The sequence below is a fragment of the Staurois parvus genome, unplaced genomic scaffold (assembly GCF_062004578.1).
Source record: "Staurois parvus isolate SC_StPar_1 unplaced genomic scaffold, SC_StPar_1.0 ptg002673l, whole genome shotgun sequence".
NCBI lineage: Eukaryota > Metazoa > Chordata > Amphibia > Anura > Ranidae > Staurois > Staurois parvus.
The window spans coordinates 1-26,051 of NW_028320469.1; the positions used below are offsets into that span (position 1 = coordinate 1).

At 53.2% G+C, this 26,051-nt stretch overlaps 1 protein-coding gene across 1 annotated transcript; it reads right to left on the reverse strand.

Annotated features, from left to right (window-relative positions):
• Positions 1–6,160: 6,160 nt before the first annotated feature.
• LOC149429980 (T-complex protein 1 subunit gamma-like) lies at positions 6,161–24,345 on the reverse strand. The gene is given in 15 exon segments (XM_089666288.1): positions 6,161–6,521; positions 7,749–7,880; positions 9,311–9,556; positions 10,748–10,928; positions 11,015–11,096; positions 12,663–12,795; positions 12,882–13,031; positions 15,206–15,361; positions 15,363–15,393; positions 15,871–15,988; positions 16,970–17,066; positions 20,810–20,872; positions 21,912–21,962; positions 22,036–22,097; positions 24,192–24,345. Coding segments are annotated over 15 exon segments (1,635 nt in total). The 5' UTR covers positions 24,220–24,345; the 3' UTR covers positions 6,161–6,416.
• Positions 24,346–26,051: the final 1,706 nt, after the last annotated feature.

A 26,051-nucleotide genomic window follows, 5' to 3' on the forward strand; every position in this document is an offset into this window, starting at 1 on the left:
TTCAAAACTCTATAAAGTGCACTTTAAGGGCATAAATACTATCCAGGGACATGATTAAAAATGAATTCGTAAATGTATTGAAAACCAATTTTTAATCTGTTCCGGAGGTCAGAAAAAAGTAATAAGTATTTTATCTGTTCAAAACTCTTTATAAAGTGCACTTTAAAGGCATAAATACTGTACAGGGACATGATTAAACAAATTCGTAAATGCATTGAAAACCAATTAATCCGTTCTGGAGGTCAAAAAAAAGTATTCTTTTCAAAATTCTTTATAAAGTGCACTTTAAAGGCATAAATACTGTACAGGGACTTGATTTTTAAAAAAAAAGAAAATCGTAAATGCACTGAAAACCAATTAATCTGTTCCGGAGGTCAGAAAATCAGAAAAGAGTAAAAAAAAGTCCTATCTGTTCAAAACTCTTTATAAAGTGCACTTTAAAGGCATAAATACTGTCCAGGGACATGATTAAAAATGAATTCGTAAATGTATTGAAAACCAATTTTTAATCCGTTCCGGGGGTCAGAAAAAAGTAATAAAAAGTATTTTATGTGTTCAAAACTCTTTAAAAAAAAATGCACTTTAAAGGCATAAATACTGTACAGGGACATGATTGAAAAAAAAATCGTAAATGCATTGAAAACCAATTAATCCGTTCAGGAGGTCAGAAAAAAAGTCTTATCTACTCAAAAGTCTTTATAAAGTACACATTAAAGGCACGGGGCCAGCGCTATAAACGCTTCGTATTGCGAAAAAAATGTGTAAACCGAAACATGGTTTCCCATAGGAATGCATTGAAGACCAATTAATCCATTCCGGAGGTCAGAAAAAAGTAAAAATACATTATCTGTTCAAAACTCTTTATGAAGTGCACTTTAAAGGCATAAATACTGTACAGGGACATGATTAAAAAAAATCGTAAATGCATTGAAAAACAATCTGTTCGTACTGCGAAAAACATTTGTAAACCGAGGCATCATTTTCAATGGATTTTTATTCGTAAACCGAAAATTACGTCAGCCTAGGTGTTCGTAAACCGAGGTACGCCTGTGCTTGTAAATCTGCTCAAAAAAAGCACTCAAAGACGCCTGAATAACACTTAGATTAGTGTGAATGGAGCTTAAAGGGTAAGTTCACCTTTTCATGCGAAAGTGAACTAGCTCAGTCTGTCCTGGCCACCCCTCCAGACCACAGAACAGCCATTATGTCTGGCGCCAGACAGCCCCGGAGGGAGTATCCATCATAACGCCCGCAATTACAAGTGCTCATTGGTCAGAGCGGTCACATTCTCCTGGGGCACCTTACCCAAAGAAGAAGCCGCAGTCACTCTCCTCATTGGTCAGAGCGGTCACGTTTTTTCTCCTGGGGCACCTTACCCAAAGAAGAAGCCGCAGGCGCTCTTCTCATTGGTCAGAGCGGTCACGTTTTTTCTCCTGGGGCACCTTACCCAAAGAAGAAGCCGCAGTCACTCTCCTCATTGGTCAGAGCGGTCACGTTTTTTCTCCTGGGGCACCTTACCCAAAGAAGAAGCCGCAGGCACACTCCTCATTGGTCAGAGCGGTCACATTCTTCTGGGGCACCTTACCCAAAGAAGAAGCCGCAGGCACACTCCTCATTGGTCAGAGCGGTCACATTCTTTCTCCTGCGCCACCTTACCCAAAGAAGAAGCCGCAGGCACACTCCTCATTGGTTGGAGCGGTCACATTCTTTCTCCTGGGGCACCTTACCCAAAGAAGAAGCCACAGGCACACTCCTCATTGGTCAGAGCGGTCACATTCTTTCTCCTGGGGCACCTTACCCAAAGAAGAAGCCACAGGCACACTCCTCATTGGTCGGAGCGATCACATTCTTTCTCTTGGGGCACCTTACTCAAAGAAGAAGCCTCAGGAACACTCCTCATTGGTCAGAGCGGTCACATTCCATCGCCTGGGGCACCTTACCCAAAGAAGCCGCAGGCACACTCCTCATTGGTCAGAGCGGTCACATTCCATCTCCTGGGGCACCTTACCCAAAGAAGCCGCAGGCACACTCCTCATTGGTCAGAGCGGTCACATTCTTTCTCCTAGGGCACCTTACCCAAAGAAGAAGCCTCAGGAACTCTCCTCATTGGTCATCATGGTCGTGGCTGCTTTAACCAATGAGCTCTTGCCATTTCAAGCATTATGATGGATGCTGGTAGCATGGGCATCAGGACCATGACTTCTCCACGGTTTATCATTGGCCCGTCCCCAACCTCAAAAGCTACGGCAATGGGTGAACTGATTTCTCGTCCTGTTCCATGGAAACCTCCACATGGCTGGTAACACCAGGCATTCTCTACTCGGGGACAGTGGGCACTCCGGTAGTAACTATGGTTCATGCTTGCTTCCCAATTAGGACCAATTGGTGTTTCTCAATCAATGAATACCAGATGTTCTAGAGGAGGGGTGTCAAACTGGCGGCCCTCCAGCTGTTGCCAAACTACAAGTCCCATGAGGCATTGCAAGATTGACAGTTACAAGTATGACTCCCACAGGCAGAGGTATGATGGGACTTGTAGATTGGCCACAGCTGGAGGGCTGCCAATTTGACACCCGTGTTCTGGAGCAATAGTTGAGACCAGAGCTGAGTAAAGTCTTCCAACACCTCCCTTGCCCCGCTAGCAATTAAAAGAAAAAAGGTCATACCCACACATAAAATTTATGGGGCTAGAAATTTGTATTGAAATGCTGGATGAGGCTGGGTGTCACTGTGGGAGGACTCTTGATGTAGTTAGAGGATTCTGCAGACTTGGTGGCCCTGCATGAGAGGAGGTCTCTGGAGAGAGCTGGGGGCACCTTGGTAGAGTGTAGGCCCCTGCAGGGGCTGGGTGATGCTTTTGGGTTGGGGATCTGAGAGGCTTTGCAGGGTGCTGGATGGCATTGTGGTATGTTTGAGGGCACTACTATGAGAGCTAGGAGGCACTTTAGGAGGCTAGGTTAGCTTGCTGGAGGCCATGGCCCAGTGGTTAAGAGCCAAAGTCCCAGAGCAGAGGACTGCAGACTTTCTAAACAAAGGGCCAGTTTATTGTCCTTCAAGCTTTAGGGGGACTGCCACTAGTGAGAGTAAGCACTGCCCCATCATTGTTCTCAATGGCAGGTATGGTGCTCCATCGTTGGTGTCATTGGGAGGCATAGTGCCCCATCATTTGTGTCATTGGAACGGTTCCCCATCATTGGTGTCATTTGGAGACACGGTGCTCCATCGTTGGTGTCATCGAGAGGCATAGTGCCCTGTCATTAGGAGGAATGGTTCCCCATCATTGGTGTTATTCGGTGAAATGGTGCTCCGTCGTTGATGTCATTGAGAGGCATACTGCCCTATCATTGGGAGGAATGGTTCCCCATCATTGGTGTCATTTGGAGAAATGGTGCTCCGTCGTTGATGTCATTGAGAGGCATACTGCCCTATCATTGGGAGGAATGGTTCCCCATCATTGGTGTCATTTGGAGAAATGGTGCTTCATCGTTGGTGTCATTGAGAAGAATAGTGCCCCATCATTGGTGAAATTGGGAGGAATGGTTCCCCATCATTGCTGTAATTCGGAGAAATGGTGCTCCATCGTAGGTGCCATTGAGAGGAATAGTGCTCCATTGTTGGTGTCATTGCTAGGCATGGTTCCCCGTCATTGGTGTCATTTCCAGAAATGGTGCTCCATCGTTGGTGTCATTGAGGAATGGTGCCCTATTATTGGTAACAGGGGGACCAGATAAAAGCAACCAAAGGGCTGCATCTGACACCTGGGCTACAGTGTGGAGACCACTGTCCTAGATGATACTGAAGGTCTTTTGATTCCAGTAGGTGATTTCAAATTCATGTATGATCTCCTCTTAGATCTTTCTAGAGGGTACTCCCACCTCTCTTACTTCTACCTGAAGAAGCTGAAGCCCAAACTCCACTTAGCTCCATTGGTTGATTCCTAGTGACCCATGCAGCCCAATGCCCAGGACTACTCTCTCCTGCATGGTACTTCTTCGCATCTGGATTACCGTTTTTGTTCCTCACAAACACAAGTCCTCGATGCTCTCTACATCAAACGACCTAATTCTCGGCTCGGGTCAGATACATGAAGTCCTGGTTTATATCGATAGTAACTTACAAAAGTGTCCTCCTGGAGGTTGAGCGAGGTTCTGTAGGACACAATGACTGAAGTCTCCCAGGAGCCTACCTCATTAACTCCTATGGCACCCCAGAGAGAAACCCAACGGGGCATTTTCCTGAAGCATGGGACTAGGTAAAAAAAAAAAAAAAAAAAAAAAAAAAAGGGAAGGGGAACATAAATGTTCTTCAAAACTCTTGGAAAACTTAAAAATCTCACTTAGTAGAGGAACCGAAACTTGGCCATTAAGACAAAATTTGGTCTTGGTGAAGATATGCTGTTCATGTATGGTTACAATTGAGGAACTATAGATATGCATGAAGAGAAAATTCTTAGTACCGCCCATTTCTACGTACAGAGGGATCATTTCCCGGACTGAACCTTGGGGTAAAGGGACAAGTTCCCAGGTAGCATCACATGCTCACTTTTCCTTGGGAACGCCTCTATTCGGTTGGTGGGAGAAAATACTGTCATTTCGGGTATGGAGGAGCATGGGAAAGCATGAATGGTTGGCAGTTGGCTGAAATGACTTTGTACTTCTGGGTATGGGGGAGCCTGTGGTAAAACGATTGGCAGTTGGCTAAAAATACTTTGAAGTTCCAGGTATGGGGGAGCATGTGACAGTGCCAACGGTTGGCAGTTGGCAAAAAATACTTTGTAGTTCCAGGTATGGGGGAACATGTGACAGCGCCAACGGTTGGCAGTTGGCAAAAAACACTTCGTAGTTCCAGGTATGGAGGAGCATGTGATAGCGCCAACAGTTGGCTAAAAATACTTTGTGCCATTACATACTCCCCATACCCAGAAGTACAAACGATTGGCAGTTGGCTAAAACTACTTTGTACTTCTGGGTATGGGGGAGACTGGTAAAACGATTGGCAGTTAGCTAAAAATACTTTGTACTTCTGGGTATGGGGGAGACTGTGGTAAAACGATTGGCAGTTGGCTAAAAATACTTTGTAGTTCCAGGTATGGGGGAGCATACGATAGCGCTAATGGTTGGCAGTTGGCTAAAAATGCTTTGTACTTCTGGGTATGGAGAAGCATGTGATAGCACTAATAGTTAGAATTTGGCAAAAAAAATACTAAGTGCCATCACATGCTCCGCCATACCTGGAAGGTCAAAGTATTTTTGTCCAATTGCAAACCATTAGAACGATCACATGATTCCCCATACCTGAAACTACAAAGTATTTTTTGCCAACTGCCAATCGTTTTAGCACAGGCTCCCCCATACCCAGAAGTACAAAGCATTTTTAGCCAACTGCCGTTTGTACTTCTGGGTATGGGGAGTGATAGCACGAACAGTTGTCAGTTGGCTAAAAATACTTTGTACTTCTGGGTATGGGGACTATGTGATGGCACAAAGTATTCTCAGCCAACTGCCAATCGTTGACGCCATCGCATGCTCCCCCATACCTGGAACTACAAAGTATTTTTTGCCAACTGCCAACCATTTTACCACAGGCTCCCCCATACCCAGAAGTACAAAGTATTTTTAGCCAACTGCCAACCGTTTGTACTTCTGGGTATGGGGACTATGTGATGGCACAAACGATTGGCAGTTGGCTAAAAATACTTTGTAGTTCCAGGTATGGGGGAGCATGTGATAGCGCCAACAGCTGGCTAAAAATATTTTGTGCCATCACCTAGTCCCCATACCCAGAAGTACAAATGGTTGGCAGTTGGCTAAAAATACTTAGGGAAAAAAAAAAAGGGAGGGGGGGGGGGGGACAGGGACCCCTTTCCTTTTCCTCTACAGGAAAGAAGATGGAAGGCTCCGGGACCACAGCAGCACAGGACCACAAATTTAGGACCCTTAGCGCTCATTCACATTGGTGGCAGCCCCTGCTGTGGATCACTTTTCAAAGGGTAGTTGATAGGCAGCTTGCATGTCTCCTCACTTTCCGTTTTAACCCTTAAAAGCCCACACCACTGCACCAATTCCTCCCCCCGTGCAGCCTGCCCATCCCCCCCCCCCCCCTCTCCAAGATGAGACAGACCCCAATACAGACTACAAAGACAAGACTCCATGAGTCAATCTGGATTCCAATGAAGTTTTATTAGGAGTAGAAAGTGCCGGAGTATATCAAGCACCCCCCATCTAGTGCCATGCCCCTCCCCCTCCCCACCGAACAGTATCCTTGAACAGTAATAAATACAAAAAGACATCTCCTGCAGGACGAGGGTCTAGAGAACGTGCTGAAATGTCGGACGCCCGCCCGCGTGGTCTGCTCAAGGGCCGCATCGGCTTCCAAGTGGCTCTGCCGAGTCATGTGACCTGCCGCTCGTTCCGCCCTCATTCCTGGGGATTTGCTGGGGCCGGTGCTGCCTTGCCGTGATCTTCACCCTTCTTCTTGTGGCCGGATACGATGTCGTCGATGCGGAGAAGTAAGATGGCGGTCTGTGCAGGAGGGGGGAGAAAAAAAAAAAAGTCACAAAAAAAAAAAAATACAGAAACTGATGGGACTGTGGGGGAGGGGACAGAGTGTAAGCTCCTCTGGTACAGAGACTGATGGGACTGTGGGGGAGGGGACATTAGAGCATAAGCTCCTCTGGTACAGAGACTGATGGGACTGTGGGGGAGGGGACAGAGTGTAAGCTCCTCTGGTACAGAGACTGATGGGACTGTGGGGGAGGGGACATTAGAGCGTAAGCTCCTCTGGTACAGAGACTGATGGGACTGTGGGGGAGGGGACATTAGAGCGTAAGCTCCTCTGGTACAGAGACTGATGGGACTGTGGGGGAGGGGACATTAGAGCGTAAGCTCCTCTGGTAGAGAGACGGATGTGACTGGGGGGGAGGGGACATTGGAGTGTAAGCTCCTCTGGTACAGAGACTGATGGGACTGTGGGGGAGGGGACATTGGAGTGTAAGCTCCTCTGGTACAGAGACGGATGGGACTGTGGGGGAGGGGACATTAGAGCGTAAGCTCCTCTGGTAGAGAGACGGATGTGACTGTGGGGGAGGGGACATTGGAGCGTAAGCTCCTCTGGTACAGAGACTGATGGGACTGTGGGGGAGGGGACAGAGTGTAAGCTCCTCTGGTACAGAGACTGATGGGACTGTGGGGGAGGGGACATTAGAGCGTAAGCTCCTCTGGTACAGAGACTGATGGGACTGTGGGGGAGGGGACATTAGAGCGTAAGCTCCTCTGGTACAGAGACTGATGGGACTGTGGGGGAGGGGACATTAGAGCGTAAGCTCCTCTGGTAGAGAGACGGATGTGACTGTGGGGGAGGGGACATTGGAGTGTAAGCTCCTCTGGTACAGAGACTGATGGGACTGTGGGGGAGGGGACATTAGAGCGTAAGCTCCTCTGGTACAGAGACTGATGGGACTGTGGGGGAGGGGACATTGGAGTGTAAGCTCCTCTGGTGCAGAGACTGATGGGACTGTGGGGGAGGGGACATTGGAGTGTAAGCTCCTCTGGTGCAGAGACTGATGGGACTGGCTCAGTGTTCTCCGTACAGCGCTGCAGTAGATGTCAAAGCTAAATAAAAGTATAATAGTGTGCGACTGTGGGGGGGGGCATTAGAGTGTCAGCTCCTTTGGTGCACATGTGGACATAAATGGTTCAATATTCAGTAGGTAAGTGTCCTGCATGAAACAAGATGTCTTCTCCACTCACCTCTACTGCCGTTTTGTAAGTCTGCAGTTTCACCGCCAGCGGCTCCCAGATTCCCAGATCCTTCATGTCGGCGAGGACGCCGTTCTCCCCATCCACACCCCACGTCTGGCAGCCCTCCTGGGTGTGCTTCGCCTTTAATAAACATAACATTTACCTTTTAGAGACATTCTGTTTAAAGTCACAAAACACAACAAACGTTTCCTGTGACCACTTCTCCTTCCAATAAAAGATCGGGTAACATGCAAATTTATGCAAATTCCACGCACGCCGAACAGGAATTTTTAAGCAGCTTTTTCATGGCATCACTCACCTTTGATAAATATCGCGCTTTGTAGAGATCTGATGGAGCCATTGAAAGATACAAATTCTGCATATAACAGGGCAGCTAGAATAGACTGACCCCCCCGGGACTGCCAGCGTTGCATGCTGGGATATCCGCACCAATAGTGGGGTTCTGAGTTGTGGGATTAGATGGTCCGGCCATTTTGCACACAGGTCTATGTTGTGACGCTGTGCTCATGGGGGCACCCCCACCTTTACTAGGGGGAGAGGAGGGAACACCGGCGGCCGCAAGGGAGAGAGGAGGGAACACCGGCGGCCGCAAGGGAGAGAGGAGGGAACACCGGCGGCCGCAAGGGAGGGAGGAGGGAACACCGGCGGCCGCAAGGGAGGGAGGAGGGAACACCGGCGGCCGCAAGGGAGGGAGGAGGGAACACCGGCGGCCGCAAGGGAGGGAGGAGGGAACACCGGCGGCCGCAAGGGAGGGAGGAGGGAACACCGGCGGCCGCAAGGGAGGGAGGAGGGAACACCGGCGGCCGCGAGGGAGGGAGGAGGGAACACCGGCGGCCGCGAGGGAGAGAGGAGGGAACACCGGCGGCCGCGAGGGAGAGAGGAGGGAACACCGGCGGCCGCGAGGGAGAGAGGAGGGAACACCGGCGGCCGCGAGGGAGAGAGGAGGGAACACCGGCGGCCGCGAGGGAGAGAGGAGGGAACACCGGCGGCCGCGAGGGAGAGAGGAGGGAACACCGGCGGCCGCGAGGGAGAGAGGAGGGAACACCGGCGGCCGCGAGGGAGAGAGGAGGGAACACCGGCGGCCGCGAGGGAGAGAGGAGGGAACACCGGCGGCCGCAAGGGAGAGAGGAGGGAACACAGGCGGCCGCAAGGGACAGGAGGGAGCACCAACAATGAATGGGAACCGATGGGTGAGGTCACCATTCCCAGCCATTGCCGAGCATTCTCTCCTCTCTCTTCTCCTCTGGCTGGCACAGAAGATCATGTGACCAGACTGAAGTGGCCTGAAATATTAGTATATACCTCTTTCTTACCCAGGTTAGTCAGCATAGGTGGGGGGGGGGACCAGTTAGTTAGGTTGAGGCTGGAATTCTACTTTAAGCAACACATGTCCATAGGGGGAATCACGTCTGACAGAGAGAATGTCTGTCTGACCTAATCAGGCATCAATAAAGCTTGTTGCAGTATGGGGGGGGAAGAAAGAAGTGGCACGTGGCCTATGCATTTGTGTGCTTGTGGTGTAGTCAAAGCCGGTGTGTCAGGATCCTCACCCTCAGAGAGGTCAGCACCCGGATGGTGCTGGCTCCGCAGTTCTGGATCAGCGTCCTTGGAATGACCTCGAGGGCCTGGGCCACGGCGCGGTACGGCCACTGCTCCACCCCAGTCATGGCCTTGGACTTCTCGGTGAGGACGTGTGCCACAGCCATCTCCGCCGCTCCTCCTCCCGGGACCAGGTACGGGTCGATCATTACGTTACGGCAGACCTGCATGGCGTCCTGGAGGTTCCGCTCCACCTCCTGCAAAAAGCACAAAACACAATTTAATCGACATTTCCCTGCAGCTGATCTTTTGGGGGCCATGACTGGCAGCCATATTGGTAGAGGCAGGACCTTGCTTCCTCATTTCATAGCTGCCCGGGAGTTCACTAGTGATCTGATGACAGAGGTGGAGGAAGCACAGATCCACTGAATGGAAGAAGCAGGGAGATCCTTGCTCTGCAGGTTCTCAGGTACAGCTTCATCTTTTGGGGGCCATGACTTGTTCTGCAAGGTATCAGGCAGCCATATTGGTAGAGGCAAGACCTAGCTTCCTCATTTCATAGCTGCCCCTCCCAATCACTGGTGATCTAATGACAGAGGTGGAGGAAGCACAGATCCACTGAATGGATGAAGCAGAAGCAGGGAGATCCTTGCACTGCAGGTTCTCAGGTACAGCTTTATCTTTTGGGGGCCATGACTTGTTCTGCAAGGTATTGGGAAGCCATATTGGTAGAGGCAAGACCTTGCTTCCTCATTTCACAGCTGCCCCTTCTGATCACTAGCGATCTGATGACAGAGGTGGAGGAAGCACAGATCCATTGAATGGATGAAGCAGAAGCAGGGAGATCCTTGCACTGCAGGTTCTCAGGTACAGCTTTATCTTTTGGGGGCCATGACTTGTTCTGCAAGGTATTGGGAAGCCATATTGGTAGAGGCAAGACCTTGCTTCCTCATTTCACAGCTGCCCCTTCTGATCACTAGCGATCTGATGACAGAGGTGGAGGAAGCACAGATCCATTGAATGGATGAAGCAGAAGCAGGGAGATCCTTGCACTGCAGGTTCTCAGGTACAGCTTCCTCTCCAGCAAGGAGGACAGTGAGCAGCACAGTAGTGACATCACCAAATCTGGTGAGACAAATCGAGGCAGCAGTGCCTTAGATCTCCCACTGCAGATATACAGTGGCCCTAGGGCCGTAGGCTGGGCTCTAGGGTTTTAAGCTGTTGAAAACCAAAGTAAAACCCAAATCTACAGACTTCGTTCTGATCTTTAAAAGGTTACGTTCATCTATGGAAGCATGTTACACCCACACTGAGGGGGTAACGCGTGTCAAAAGACCGGTAGCCGGTGGAATTGGCCTCCGATCACGTGACCACAGTGACAGTGGTCACATGATCGCCGATCCTTCAAGCCTTTCCAATTTACGAACAGAACTGCAGAAGTCACTTACAGCCAGGATCTCCTTGCTGGCCCCGCGCAGGACGATGGTGCAGGCCTTGGGGTCTTTGCATTCGGTGATGAAGGTGAAGTACTCGTCGCCGATCTTTTTGATCTCGAAAAGTCCGGCGCCCGTCCCCACGTCCTCTTCCCGCAGCTCGTCTGTGCGGCTGGCGATGCGAGCTCCGCAGGCTCTGCGCGCAGAATACAATGCCGTCATTGACCTGTATGGAACCATTACCTGAGCGGCAGCTTCTGCATCCCTTTCCCCGGGAGGTACCTGGCTATCCTGTTGTTGTCCGTCTTGCGGACTCTGCGGATGGCGGTGACGTTTGCTTTGACCAGATAATGCTGAGCGAGATCTGAAGGAAAGCAGATAAGAATGATATAGAAAAAAGAATCCGAAATACAAAAATGTAGTCAACTTAAAGAAAAGTTCCACCCAAACGTGTAAGCTCCTCCCACATTTGGTCCCCTACTTCCCCCCCCCCCGGAGCCCTCTCGGACACATCGCAGGTCATAAAAGACTGCAGCCCATTCACAAAGAGCATCACGCTTCGCACATGCTCAGTAGGAAACGGCTGTGAAGTCGCTACTGGTTCCCCGTAGACTAGATGGCTGTGGCAGCACCCGATCGTGGATTGAAGACGAGGAAACCGCCAGATCCATGAACAGGTAGAGCGCCCTAATAATAAAAGTCATCAGGCCACAGTATTTGGGGGGATGGGGGTGGAGCTAAACTTAAAGTCACTGGTCACAGAGTTGGGCGGACATGCCCGTGCAAGTGCGAAGGGGAGGAGCCGCGACGCCCGTGCAAGTGCGAAGGGGAGGAGCTGGGGCACGCCCCTGCCAAGAACGAAGGGGAGGGGCCGGGGCAAGACCGAACGGGAGGGGCCGGGGCAAGACCGAACGGGAGGGGCCGGGGCAAGACCGAACGGGAGGGGCCGGGGCAAGACCGAACGGGAGGGGCCGGGGCAAGACCGAACGGGAGGGGCCGGGGCAAGACCGAACGGGAGGGGCCGGGGCAAGACCGAACGGGAGGGGCCGGGGCAAGACCGAACGGGAGGGGCCGGGGCAAGACCGAACGGGAGGGGCCGGGGCAAGACCGAACGGGAGGGGCCGGGGCAAGACCGAACGGGAGGGGCCGGGGCAAGACCGAACGGGAGGGGCCGGGGCAAGACCGAACGGGAGGGGCCGGGGCAAGACCGAACGGGAGGGGCCGGGGCAAGACCGAACGGGAGGGGCCGGGGCACGACCGAACGGGAGGGGCCGGGGCACGCCCGAACGGGAGGGGCCGGGGCACGCCCGAACGGGAGGGGCCGGGGCACGCCCGAACGGGAGGGGCCGGGGCACGCCCGAACGGGAGGGGCCGGGGCACGCCCGAACGGGAGGGGCCGGGGCACGCCCCTGCAAGACCGAACGGGAGGAGCCGGGGCACGCCCCTGCAAGACCGAACGGGAGGAGCCGGGGCACGCCCCTGCAAGACCGAACGGGAGGAGCCGGGGCACGCCCCTGCAAGACCGAACGGGAGGAGCCGGGGCACGCCCCTGCAAGACCGAACGGGAGGAGCCGGGGCACGCCCCTGCAAGACCGAACGGGAGGAGCCGGGGCACGCCCCTGCAAGACCGAACGGGAGGAGCCGGGGCACGCCCCTGCAAGACCGAACGGGAGGAGCCGGGGCACGCCCCTGCAAGACCGAACGGGAGGAGCCGGGGCACGCCCCTGCAAGACCGAACGGGAGGAGCCGGGGCACGCCCCTGCAAGACCGAACGGGAGGAGCCGGGGCACGCCCCTGCAAGACTGAAGTCAAGCTTTACAACAACTGCCCCGTTCAGCCCAGTGTAGACTCCTCTCCGCTGCTCCGCCATTAATAGGAGGGGCACCCGGGTCGGTCATTATAAAAAGTGTAGCCCCTCCCCCCTCCTCACCAGAGATCCCCTTCTCTGTGATGACCACATCCGGCTTTAGTCTGATGATATCTTCGCAGATCTGCTGGATGTACTCCTCCTCCAGCTGCAGGATTCGGGCGAAGTCCTCCTCCCGGGTGATCTCGATCTCCGTCTGCCGGAAAAGGACAACAAAAGCCGACGTTAATAAACGATCGTCCTCGCCGGCACACTACCAGCGGCCATTGGGGGCGCCCTCACCTGGCTCTCTCCCTTCTTATACTCCAGGGAACAGTCCAGGAGGACGATCCGCGGGTTCTTGATCAGCCGCTTCATCTTGGGGTGTGTGACGTCTTTGTTCACCATGACACCGCGCAGAACCTGGGACTCTTCGATGATGCCGCCTGGAATCTACAGAAACGAGAGCGAAGGAAATGTTGGCGCGGAATCCTAAAATCAGAAGAGCCGGCTTAAAGGGATAGTTCACCTTTACCAAAAAAACTGCCCCTGCAGGTAGAAGGAAACCTGTAGGTGAAAAGACTCCCTCCCGCCACCGCCCCTTTAAGAGCCGGGAGGTGGAGGCAGGCGTTCCAGTCATGTGACCGCTGTGATTGGCAGTCACAGCGGTCACATGATCAGAAAGCTGCCGGTTACTGTGTTGGGAGTGCGCACTCAGCACAGCAAACGTTACATAAATGTCCTAGGCCAGGGGTGGGCAACCTGCGGCTCTCTAGCCGTTGTGGAACATTTCCCATGAGGCATTGCAACATTACAAAACTGACAGTTACAGCTATGACTTGCAGAGGCATGATGGAACTTGTAGTCCTGCAACAGCTGGAGAGCCGCAGGTTGCCTACCCCTGTCCTAGGTAAAGGTGTAGGCCACCTACATACCTCCTGCAGCCTGGCGGAAAAACTCAAGAGCTGGCATCATCCTGTCCTGACTGGTTGCTAGGACGTTGCTAGGACACTCCCTTCTGATTCAACCCGCCCTGGCATGTGTGGTCTTCCCTGTTCTGAGCTTAGCAATGCTGTAAAAGGAGGAGATGGTGGACCACACATGCGCGGCGGGGTTTAGGAGCTCGTTCCTGTGATGGTGTGAGTGAGCAGTAGCAGCTGGGAGTCTCTTAGCAACAGCCTAGCAACAAGGCAGGACGAAGCCATCTCTGGGTGTTTTTCGGCCAGGCACCAGGAGGTAGATAAAATGGCCTATGCCAGGGGTGGGCAACTGTGGCCCTTCAACTGTTGGTGAACTACAAGTCCCATCATTCCTCTGCCTTTGAGAGTCATGCTTGTAACTGTCAGTTTTGCAATTCCTCGTGGGACTTGTAGTTCTACAACAGCTGGAGGGCCACAGTTGCCCACCCCTGGCCTATGCCTACAGCAAGGGCATCTTCCAACTTCATTTACAGCTGCACAGCTTTTTATCTAGACTCCTCCCCAGGGGCGTCCCTAGGGTTGGTGTCACCCAGTGCGGTGACACCAACAGTCCGATGACACCGATAGTCCGATCCAATATGCTCCCCAATCCGCAGATCCGATCCCTCGGCTTGCAACCTATACGGGGTTAACTGATCTGGCAACACCGGCCCGGGGGGGGGGGGGGGGATGGGGTGCGACGGGGACACAGGGAGGGGAAGAGCCAGGGCTGTGTGTGCACGACAGGGACCGCCCACCTCTGAAGGGGTGACACCATGTGTTACCGCAGATCCGATCCATCTTGCGGGAATCGTTGGCTTGCAACCTATACGGGGTTAACTGACACCAGTCCGGGGGGGGGGGGGGGAGCGACGGGGACACAGCGAGGGGAAGAGCCAAGGCTGTGTGTATGTGCACGACAGGGACCGCCCACCTCTGGACGGGTGACACCACGTGATACCGCAGATCCGATCCATCTTCCGAGGATTGTCGGCTTGCTTTAAAACTTTTTGGTGTCACCCCATGCGATAGGCGTCACCTGGTGCAGCGCACCCCCCGCACCCACCTAGGGGCGCCACTGCTCCTCCCTGCACAGGCAGTTTTTTTGGTAAAGGTGAACTAACCCTTTAATTATCGCCAAATATCAACTAGATCAATAAAAGGCACAGATATGGGTGTCACTCGTGAGGTTTTTATTTTTTTTTTCACCCCCTATATACAGATCTTCACATCCTTCCAGCACTGGGATCACATCCCCCGAGCCTTTCCAAGGCTGGAGGGACGGAGTAAGGCAGGGGGGGTCAAACTGGCGGCCCTCCGGGTGTGGCGAAACTACAAGTCCCATCATGCCTCTGCCTTTGGGAAGTCATGCTTGTAACAGTCAATCCTGCAATGCCTCATGGGACTTGTAGTTTAGCAACGGCTGGAGGGCCGCCAGTTTGACACCCGTGCTGTAAGGAACACCATGTGGTCACAGAGCTGGGATGACATGCAGCCTGTTCGTTCTAACCGAGCCTCTCCTCCCGTGCTCCGTAGCGAATGGCAGTTCGCCGCGGAAAAGCCATGAAGAATCAACCAATGATTATCCACCGTTAAGCGGCACAACCAATCACAGCCTTCTCTAGTACCGCCAGGTTCTGTCAATCAATCTCCCCGCTCGGCACTGACCTTCTCCACCTTGGCGTACTTCTTGATGTCGATCTCCTTGCGCCCGTTCTCCTCCAGCTCTACGGTCTTGACGGCATCCAGAGCGATGTTGCAGGCCATGTCCGCCCAGCGTTTGATGGCCTTGGTGTTTATGGCGCTGTTGATGATCTTCAGCATCCAGCTCTCGGTCGCTCGTGTCCACAGGGGTGCTGAGGGGGGGCGGGGACAAAGCATGAGCAAGGCATGGAGGGAACATTTTTTTTTTTTTGATTTACATATAATGGGGAAAGGTAACCGGTCTCCGTTGAAAAGTATTCCGATAGGTTCATACATCTGGGATAAACATATATACAAGCCCATTGGGCGATGCATTGTCCCCTCCCCCACCTGCTCCTCCTGCCTTGCCAGGTTTGTTTATTGGTCCCTTCCTAGTGACAGGGCTTTTTATTAGCACCGATCACTGTAGTGGTGTCACTGGGGATGACAGTGACACCAAGTTAGTCCCCCCCCAGTGTCAGAATGCTCGCTGCAGTCCCACTACAAGTCGCTGATCGCCGCCATTACTAGTATAGAAAGAAAAAAAAAAAACAATCCCAGTCTCTATACCGCCGTTTATAAACGCTATAACTATAGGAGGAGCCACAAGCAGGAGGAGCCCCTCATATCAATGTGTTCCATCGGGGCACCTGAACTCCTTCAGAGTGCTGATCATGTCATCCAGGGCCTTGCGGTAGGCGCTGATCACGACAGTCGGGTGCATCTGCTGCTCCAGGAACTGCTCAGCGACGGCCAACATCTCTCCAGCTGTAAAGACAGAGAAGAGGCTCAGATCTCACCCCTCCCCCAGCATCTCACCCCCCTCATCCCTCCCCCCGCATCTCACCCCCTCATCCCTCCCCCCGCATCTCACCCCCTCATCCCTCCCCCACATCTCATCCCTCCCCCAGCATCTCACACCCCTCCCCCCAGCATCTCACCCCCCTCGTCCCTTCCCCCCCACATCTCACCCCCTCATCCCTCCCCCCGCATCTCACCCCCTCCCCCCAGCATCTCACACCCCTCGTCCCTCCCCCCAGCATCTCACCCCCTCGTCCCTCCCCCCCGCATCTCACCCCCTCGTCCCTCCCCCCGCATCTCACCCCTTCCCCCCGCACCTCACCCCCTCATCCCTCCCCCCACATCTCACCCCCTCCCCCCAGCATCTCACACTCCTCGTCCCTCCCCCAAGCATCTCATCCCCCTCCCCCCACGTCTCACCCCCCCCACCAAATTTCCCCCCCCTCCCAATCTCACCCCCCCCTAATCTCACCCACCTCCTTAATCTCCCCCCCCCCCCAATCTCACACAACCTCTCACTCTCCTCCCCCCAATCACACACACCTCCCCCCCCCCCCCCCAATCTAACACACCCTCTTAATCTCACCCCCCCCCAATCACACACCCTCTTAATCTCACAACTCCCCCCCTCCCCCTTAATCTCCCCTTGAATTTTACACACCCTCTCAATCTCATCCCCCAATCACACACCCTCTTAATCTCACCCCCGCCCCAATCTCACACCCACCCACCCCCCCAATTTCACACACCCTCTTAATCTCACCCCCCCCCCATCTCCCCCTCAATCTCCCCCCCTCCCAATCTCACACACCCCCGCCCCAATCTCACCACCCCAATCACATCTCCCCCCCAAATCTCACACACCTTCTTAATCTCCACTCCCCAATCTCACAACCCCTCATATGCCGTCCCAAAAACGCCCGGCTTGTGTGTCCCTGTTCCCCTCACCCAGAATGATGACAGATGTGGTGCCGTCTCCCACCTCCTCGTCCTGGGTGCGGCTGATCTCGATCATGGATTTGGCGGCGGGGTGCTGCACCTGGATCTACAATGGAGAGAGAAGCAGGATCCACTTACAATGGGGACGGGGGGGGGGGGGTACATACATCCGGCCTCTGCAGGTCTGATCTGAGCCCCCCCTGCAGCACTACGGCAACACTGGGCCATGTTAAAGAGAACCCGTCACCCTGACCATCCATGGTCTTAAAAATGTCCCCTCCCCCCAACTAACACCTATATCGGCTTACCCCCCCCCCCCCCCTCAGTCGCATGATTTCACAGTCGGACGACACGCCGATTTCAGGGGCGACTCGCAAGACATCCGACCCAGAGGACTACGCAAATCACAGCAAAAGCAGCGCATGGACGGCCTTAGAAATCGGTGCGGCTCCAACCAGGTCAGAACCGCACCGATAGGACGGCTGTCACTGCGGACAATGGGCTGCGATTCGCAAGTCGCATCCGGTGTGACCGGGGTCCAAGGCTCCATCCACGCTCGTCATGCGACTCTGGACACGGCAAGTCGTACCCCACCGACAACCGATCGAATATGTACGACTCCACATTCAAGTTGCAGCGACTTCAAACTACTTCCTGCACTGCTAATGCAGCGTGAGTGCCATACACTGCAATGTGAACCCTCGCGCCCCGTGTGCGCCCCCCATTCGCAGCTGTCAATCACCGGGTCCTGGCCGGTGACTACTCACCCGGTGATTTCCGACAGGGAGGATTGTTTTGTTTGCCGACGGTTCTCCTCCCTGTCTGCTCCGGCACACTGCACAGCCATCCAGATCAGTGCGATTACAGTGAAGCACGCAGACCCCCCGAGTAAAAAACACTCCCAGCACACAGTTAACCCTTTGATCTCCCCGCATATTAACCCCTTCCTGCCCCGTGCCATTAGTATAGTGAAGCACACAGACCCCGCCCCCTAGGTGAAAAAGAAAAAACAAAAACTACACCCAGCACACAGTTAACCCTTTGATCTCCCCGCATATTAACCCCTTCCTGCCCCGTGCCATTAGTACAGTGAAGCACACAGACCCCGCCCCCTAGGTGAAACAAAAAAAAAAAAAAAACTACACCCAGCACACACAGTTAACCCTTTGATCGCCCCTCGTGTTAACCCCTTCCTGCCCAGTGCCATTAGTACAGTGTCAGGGCTTTTTATTAGCACTGATCTCTGTATTGGTGTCACTGGGGATGACAGTGACACCAAGTCAGTCCCCCCCCCAGTGTCAGAATGCCCGCCGCAGTCCCGCTGTAAGTCACTGATCGCCGCCATTACTAGTAAAAAAAAAAAAATCCCCGTATCTAGACCGCCATTTGTAGACGCTATAACTTTTACGTAAACCAATTCATTTACACGTATCGGGGTTGTTGTTTTTTTTTGTAGCAGAATACATTTTGGCCGGAATTTATGATGAAATTTGATTTTTTTCATTTTTTTTTACTGGACATGTTTAATAGCAAAAAGTCCAAAATATTGCTTTTTTTTTCAAAATTGTTGGGCTTTTCTTTTTTTTTGTTATAACGCAAAAAATGTAAAAAAAAAAAAAAAAAAAAAAAAACAAAAAAAAACGCAGAGGCGATCAAATACCACCAAAAGAAAGCTCAATTCGTGGGAAAAAAAGGACCGTAAATTTCATTTGGGTGCAGCGTTGCATGACCGCGCAATTGTCAGTTAAAGTAATGCAGCGCCGTATCGCAAAAAAAAAAAAAAATGGCTTGGTCAGGAAGGGGGGATCCTCTTGAGGGGGAGGGGATAATGATCACATCCTGGCTTTATTAATGGGTGTGATGTCTGTGCCCATGCCCAGGGGGCGTGGCCAAAAAAGGCGGGGGGAATCCTCTGGAGGGGGGATAATGATCACATCCTGGCTTTATTAATGGGCGTGATGTCTGTGCCCACGCCCAGGGGGAGTGGCCAAAAAAGGAAGGAGGGGGTGATAATGATCACATCCCGGCTTTATTAATGGGTGTGATGTGTCTGTGCCCACCCCCAGGGGGAGTGGCCAAAAAAGGGAGGAGAAATCCTCTTGAGGGGGAGGGGTTAATGATCACATCCTGGCTTTATTAATGGGTGTGATGTCTGTGCCCACGCCCAGGGGGAGTGGCCAAAAAAGGAAGGCGGGGGGAATCCTCTGGAGGGGGGATAATGATCACATCCCGGCTTTATTAATGGGTGTGATGTCTGTGCCCACGCCCAGGGGGAGTGGCCAAAAAAGGGAGGAGAAATCCTCTTGAGGGGGAGGGGTTAATGATCACATCCTGGCTTTATTAATGGGTGTGATGTCTGTGCCCACGCCCAGGGGGAGTGGCCAAAAAAGGGAGGAGAAATCCTCTTGAGGGGGAGGGGTTAATGATCACATTCTGTCTTTATTAATGGAAGTGATGTGTCTGTGCCCACCCCCAGGGGGAGTGGCCAAAAAAGAAAGGGGGGATCCTCTGGAGGGCAAGAGGTTAATGATCACATCCTGGCTTTATTAATGGGTGTGATGTGTGTGCCCACCCCCAGGGGAGTGGTCAAAAAAAAGTAGGGGGAAATCCTCTGGGGGGGTTAATGATCACATCCTGGCTTTATTAACCCCTCGCCTACCGGGCACTTATACCCCCTTCCTTACCAGGCCAATTTTCAGCTTTCAGCGCTGCCGCACTTTGATTGACAATTGCGCGGTCATGCAACATTGTACCCATATGAAATTTTGATCATTTTTTTCTCACAAATAGAGCTTTCTTTTGGTGGTATTTAATCCCCGCTGGGCGCTTTACTTTTTGCGCTATAAATAAAAAAAGTGCAAAAAATTTGAAAAAAAAAAAAAGTTTATTTGTTTCTTTTATAAAATTTTTCAAACCGGTATTTTTTCTCCTTCACTGATGTGCGTTGATGAGGCAGCACTGATGGGCACTGATAGGCGGCACTAATGAGGTGGCACGGATAGGCGGCACTAATATGCAGCACTGATAGGCGGCACTGATGATGGGTACTGATAGACGGCACTGACTGGTGGCACTGACTGGCAGCACTGCTGGGCTGCACTGGTGGGCGGCACTGGTGGGCACAGGTAGGTGGCACTGCAGAGTGGCACAGGTGGGGGCACTGCTGGGCACAGGTGGGCGGAGCTAGTGGGCGCACTGCTGGGCGGAACTTGCGGGTGGCACTGCTGGGCACCGATCATCAGTGCCCTGATGATCGGTGCCGATCCCCGCTCTGACAACTGCCGGTTCTCGGCAGTACTTTCCTCACGATCTGACAGTGTGAGGAAAGTGCAGCCGAGAACCGGCACTTGCATTTCCCTGTGATCAGCGTGTCATTGGACACCGCTGATCACGTGGTAAAAGGCCGCTGTGATTGGCCTTTTACCACATCACGTGATCAGCTGTGTCCGTAGGACACAGCGATCACGGAGATCGCCGGGTGCGCACCCCCTGGGGCGCGCAGGAGAGCGCGTTCTGGGAGGACGTCATATGACGGTCCACTCAGAACTGGCCGGCCGCGGTGAAGCCGTCATTCGGCTATGCGCGGTCGGCAAGAGGTTAATAGTTGTGATGTCTGTGCCCACCCCCAGGGGGAGTGGCCATAAAAGGAAGATGGGGGAAATCCTCTGGAGGGGGAGGGGTTAAGGAGGCAGCACGACTACTCCTGGATGCAGCTTTAAAACAGTTAGGCCACGCCTTCTGGATGCACCACCAGGACTCACAGTTAGATCTCAGTAGAGCACATTTTCGTAGACGGCACACGGGCGCCATGTGATGCGTTTACAGACGCCGTGCGGACAGAACACTCACCTCTCGGAGGATGGCGTTCCCGTCGTTGGTCATCACAATCCCGCCCATCGGGTCCAGCAACATCTGGAAGGAAAGCAAAACAAAAAAAAAAAACGTTATTAACCTGTTGCCGCCGGCACCCGCCGCGTATATATGCGTCACTGGGCGGGGTTGATGTTCCTGTGCTGACAGCACGCTGCGCCATGAATTCCCAGCACAGAGACCGAGCTGTCAGTGACAGCTCTCTGTCCAGGTTAACCATTGGTAGCCGGCAGGACCAGCTCCTGATCATGTGACCACAGTGACACCCCGGTGGGGGATTTCGCTGCAGAAGGAAGGGCATTGTCACTTCGTTACAGGAAGTGGAAACAGAACGGGTCTGCTGGCGGGATCAACAGCTAATAAGGGTGACAACAATTTCAATGCAGGAGAAAGCGTTGTCACCCTGTTACAGGAAGTGGAAACAGAACGGGTCTGCTGGCGGGATCAACAGCTAATAAAATGTTACAGAATGGGGAAGCGGTACTCTACCGGAGCGCCTCATTCGTGGCCGCGCCCACCTACTAACACGGTGACCTCTCATGAAGCCAGCCCATCTGTACAGTGGCCCTCAGGGGCCCCACGTTAATGAGTCCGCCTTCTCCACTGCTATAGAGTGGCCCCAGATTTTTTTATTTTTTTTCCCCACCACCCCTGCCTTCCCGAGGCCCTCTCGATTATAATGCCACCTACCTGCTTTGCAGTCAGGACTTCAGGGGGCCCCACAATAAAAGTTCTACCACTTCCTTGTTGTATAGTGACACCTCCCCCCCTCCATTTACACCACCCCCGCCTTCCCTTTGGCCCTTAAGGGCCAATTCATCTAGAATTCCACCTATCTGCTTTGTAAACATCCCCTGTCCGCAGGGTGACAACACTGCTGTGTAATTTCAATGCAGGAGAAAGAGCGTTGTCACCCTATTACAGGAAGTGGAAAAATAACAAGTCTACTGGCAGGATCAACAGGGGATACAATGGTGTCACAGGTAGGATGAAGGGGGCGGGGCGTCAGCGATGGTGAGCCTGGCCCAAGCAGAGGCTTCTCCGCAGAGATCTCCTTCCCCTCCAGAAGCGTGGCCCTTACCTTCATCATGGCTCGGGGCCCCAGGCAGGTGCGGATGATGTCGGCGATGGTCTGTGGAGGACACACACAATCAGGATATGTACGGTGAGCCGTGATTGGACGGCAGACGTAGAGAGGGGCTTACCTTGGCCGCGTTGATGTTCCCGGCTTGGACCTTCCTGCCCGACTCCCTCTTCATATTCTGACCTGAAATACGAGACTATCAGTGAGACGCTGCAGAATGTACACCGGCATCCACCCCCGGGGGGCGCCCTAAGGGAACCCCCACAGTGAGCTGGGGCAGACCCTGAACTGCCCCTCCCCCAATGTCAACTAAACCTGAGGGGCCCCGACATCACAGAGCAGACTGACAGATCCATACACCCCCCCGGGGCCCTTAATATGGCTCTCGGGGGCCCCTCACATGGGACACTGCCAACCAGACTGTGGCCCCTCATTGGAGCCCCTCCTTTAGATTACCAATCCCGTTTTGTGCCCCCCCCCCCATTCATAATACCAACTGTTGACATACAGAACACACATCCGTGATGTCACTCACATGTCCTGTACAGGGGCCCTCGGGGGCCACTCATATCAGATTGCCCCCCTCACACAACTAATAGCTTTAGGAACCCCTCCTGTCCTGTGACCTCAAGGGGCCCCCCTCATATACCCATAGAGGACCCCACATCTCACCTTCCCCATGGAGTGGCCCTCAGGGGCCCTCACACTAATTCTTACTTTGCCTTGCACTGAAGCCCCGCCCCATTCATACACAGATATCTCTCATTCATGAAACCACCCACCTGTAAAGTAGCCCTCAGGGGCCCCACATTAATGACTCCACTATAGCCTTTCCTGGAGCCCCTCAATTTTGATGCCACCCACCTTCTCTATAGAGTGGCCCTCAGGGGCCCCACAGTAAGGATTCAACCACTCCCTTGTTGTGCAATGACCCCACCCCCATTTACATCAACCCTGCCTTCCTGGGGCCCCTTAATTAAGAAACCACCGACCAGCTCCGAACAGTGGCCCATGGGGGCCCCACACTGTAAGTGACCCCACATTTACGACACCCCTGACTTTTGTGGCTCCTAGAGGCCCCTCAATTATGATGCCACTCACCTGCTCAGTGCAGTGGCCCTCAGGGGCCCCACATTCATAATTCTAGCACATCAGCTTGTACTGTGAACCCACATTTATACCACCCCCTTAACTATGGTGCCACCCACCCATAGAGTGCCCCTCAGGAACCCACATTAACATTCCCCCGCCCCCCCCATCCCTACATTCCCTGTGGCCCTTAGGGGCCCCTCACCTACATATAGAGTGGGCCTCAGATTAACGATTCCACCAATTTCCTTATACAGGGAACCCCCATTACACCCCCTCCCCTGTGGCACTTGAGGGCCCCTTAATTATGATGCCACTCACCTGCTCCGCACAGTGGCCCTCAGGGGCCCCACATTCCTGATTCTACCAATCCAACTTTCACTATGACTCCACATTTATGCCACCCCCCTTACCTATGGTGCCACCCACCCGAGGAGTGGCCCTCAGGGGCCCCACCATTTACACCACCCCTACCTTCCCTGTGGCCCCTCACCCACCTTTCCTGTGGCCCTTAGGGGCCCCTCACCCACCTGTACAGTGGCACTCAGGGGCCCCAGATTATTGACTCCATCAATTTCCTTGTACAGGAAATGCCGCCCACCTACTGCGGACAGTGTACCTCAGGGGCCCCTCATTCCTGATAGTACCACTCCTACTTTGTACGGGGCCCCATGTTCATACCTCCCTTTCCTGTGGCCCTTAGGGGCCCCTATCCCACCTGTACAGTGGTCCTCAGGGGCCCCCCAGATTAATGACTCCTCCAATTTTCTTGTACAGTGAACCCCTATTACACCCCCTGCCTTCCTTGTGGGTCCCCCCCAATTATGATGCAACCCACCTGCTCCACTCAGTGGCCCCCAGGGGCCCCACATCCATTATGCCATCATTTTCCTTGTACATTTATACCACCCACTCCCTTTCCTGGGGCCCTTTTAATTACGGTGCCTTGTTCAGGGGCTCCTCGTGCATGAGGCCCCGCCCTGTGGCCCTCAGGGGCCCCACATTTCAAGGTGGAACCTGCCCACATTTATTTCACCCCTCTATGTATGGACAGGGGCCTACAGTGGTCACCCCCTTCCTTGTCTTCTCCTGTGGCCCTCAGGGGCCCCTCCTCCATGTCCAGTCCTGACACCGCCAGTCTGGGCCCGCCCCCCCGTTATGATAGGGCCCCGCAGGGCGGACACTCACTAAGCACGAGCACCGGGCGGCCCATCATGGTGTCGGTCGATCTGGGATCGGAGGATCCGGTCGGCGGAGAATCTTCTGGAGAAAGAAAAGCGCTGAGCCGCCTCCTGATCGCACACTACCCTCGCCGCTCCGCGGTCTCAGCCAATCACAGCCGCCGACGGCGCAACTCCACCAATCCCCCGCCGGGGGCGGGGCCGTCGGGGCTAGGCTGAGCGAGCTTGGTTGACCCCGCACCATCCGTTGGAAGCCGCATGGCAGCCATTGGCGCAGCGCGCGTGCGCGGCCCGTGACGCGGCGCGTTGCATGCCGGGAGTTGTAGTCCATGCCATGGAAATCTACAATCATTGCCTAGCAACAGACCAGGGGCTCCTATAGAGAAGTATAGGCCGCCGGGATGGATGCTGGGAGTTGTAGTTTTTCCTGGTCTCCTGTCATTGGCTGCTGGTGACAACTTCTAGTGACTAAATTAGGGCAGAGAGGGAGTAATGAATGAATGGGGAGAGGCGGGGGAGGGCTCAATACAGCCATATGGAGGGCAGAGGAGTCACCCCATGTCGAGGATTTCTGAATAAAATGAAGGGTGACCCCAGAGGGGCAACAGAACACTGACACCTGGTGGTCACATTATTGTGAAAAATATCCTGCATTACCGAAACTGAGGACCATAGAAAGTTCTGAGGACCCTAGAAGGTTCTGAGAGCCATAGAAAGTTCCAACCATGGACCATAGAAGGTTCCAAGTGAGGACCATAGAAGGTTCTAACCGAGGCCCATAGAAGGTTCCAACTGAGGACCCTAGAGGGTTCCAACCGAGGACTATAGAAGGTTCCAACTGAGAGCCATAGAAGGTTCCAACTAAGAACCATAGAAGGTTCTAACTGAGGACCATAGACGGTTCAAACTGAGGACCATAGACGGTTCAAACTGAGGACCATAGATGGTTCTGAGAGCCATAGAAAGTTCCAACCGAGGACCATAGAAGGTTCCAACTGAGAGCCATAGAAGGTTCTAACTGAGGACCATAGAAGGTTCTAACTGAGGACCATAGACGGTTCTGAGAGCCATAGAAAGTCATAGAAGGTTCTAACCGAGGCCCATAGAAGGCTCTAACCGAGGGCCATAGAAGGTTCCAACTGAGGACCCTAGAAGGTTCCAACTGAGGACCATAGAAGGGTCCAACTGAGAGCCATAGAAGGTTCCAACCAAGGACCATAGAAGGTTCTAACCGAGGCCCATAGAAGGCTCTAACCGAGGACCATAGAAGGTTCCAACTGAGAGCCATAGAGGGTTCTAACTGAGGACCATAGAAGGTTCTAACTGAGGACCATAGACGGTTCTGAGAGCCATAGAAAGTTCCAATCATGGACTATAGAAGGTTCTAACTTGGGACTATAAAAGGTTCTAACTGAGGACCCTAGAAGGTTCCAACCTGAGGACCATAGAAGGTTCCAACCTGAGGACCATAGAAGGTTCCAACTGAGAGCCATAGAAGGTTCCAACCGACGACAATAGAAGGTTCTAACTAAGAGCCATAGAAGGTTCCAAATGAGGACCCTAGAAGGTTCCAATTGAGAGCCATAGAAGGTTCCAACCGAGGACCATAGAAGGTTCCAACTGAGAGCCATAGAAGGTTCCAACCGAGGACCATTTAAGGTTCCAACTGAGAGCCATAGAAGGTTCCAACCGAGGACCATAGAAGGTTCCAACTGAGAGCCATAGAAGGTTCCAACCGAGGACCATAGAAGGTTCCAACTGAGAGCCATAGAAGGTTCCAACCGAGGACCATAGAAGGTTCCAACTGAGAGCCATAGAAGGCTGAAACTGAGGACCCTAGAAGGTTCCAACCGAGGACCATAGAAGG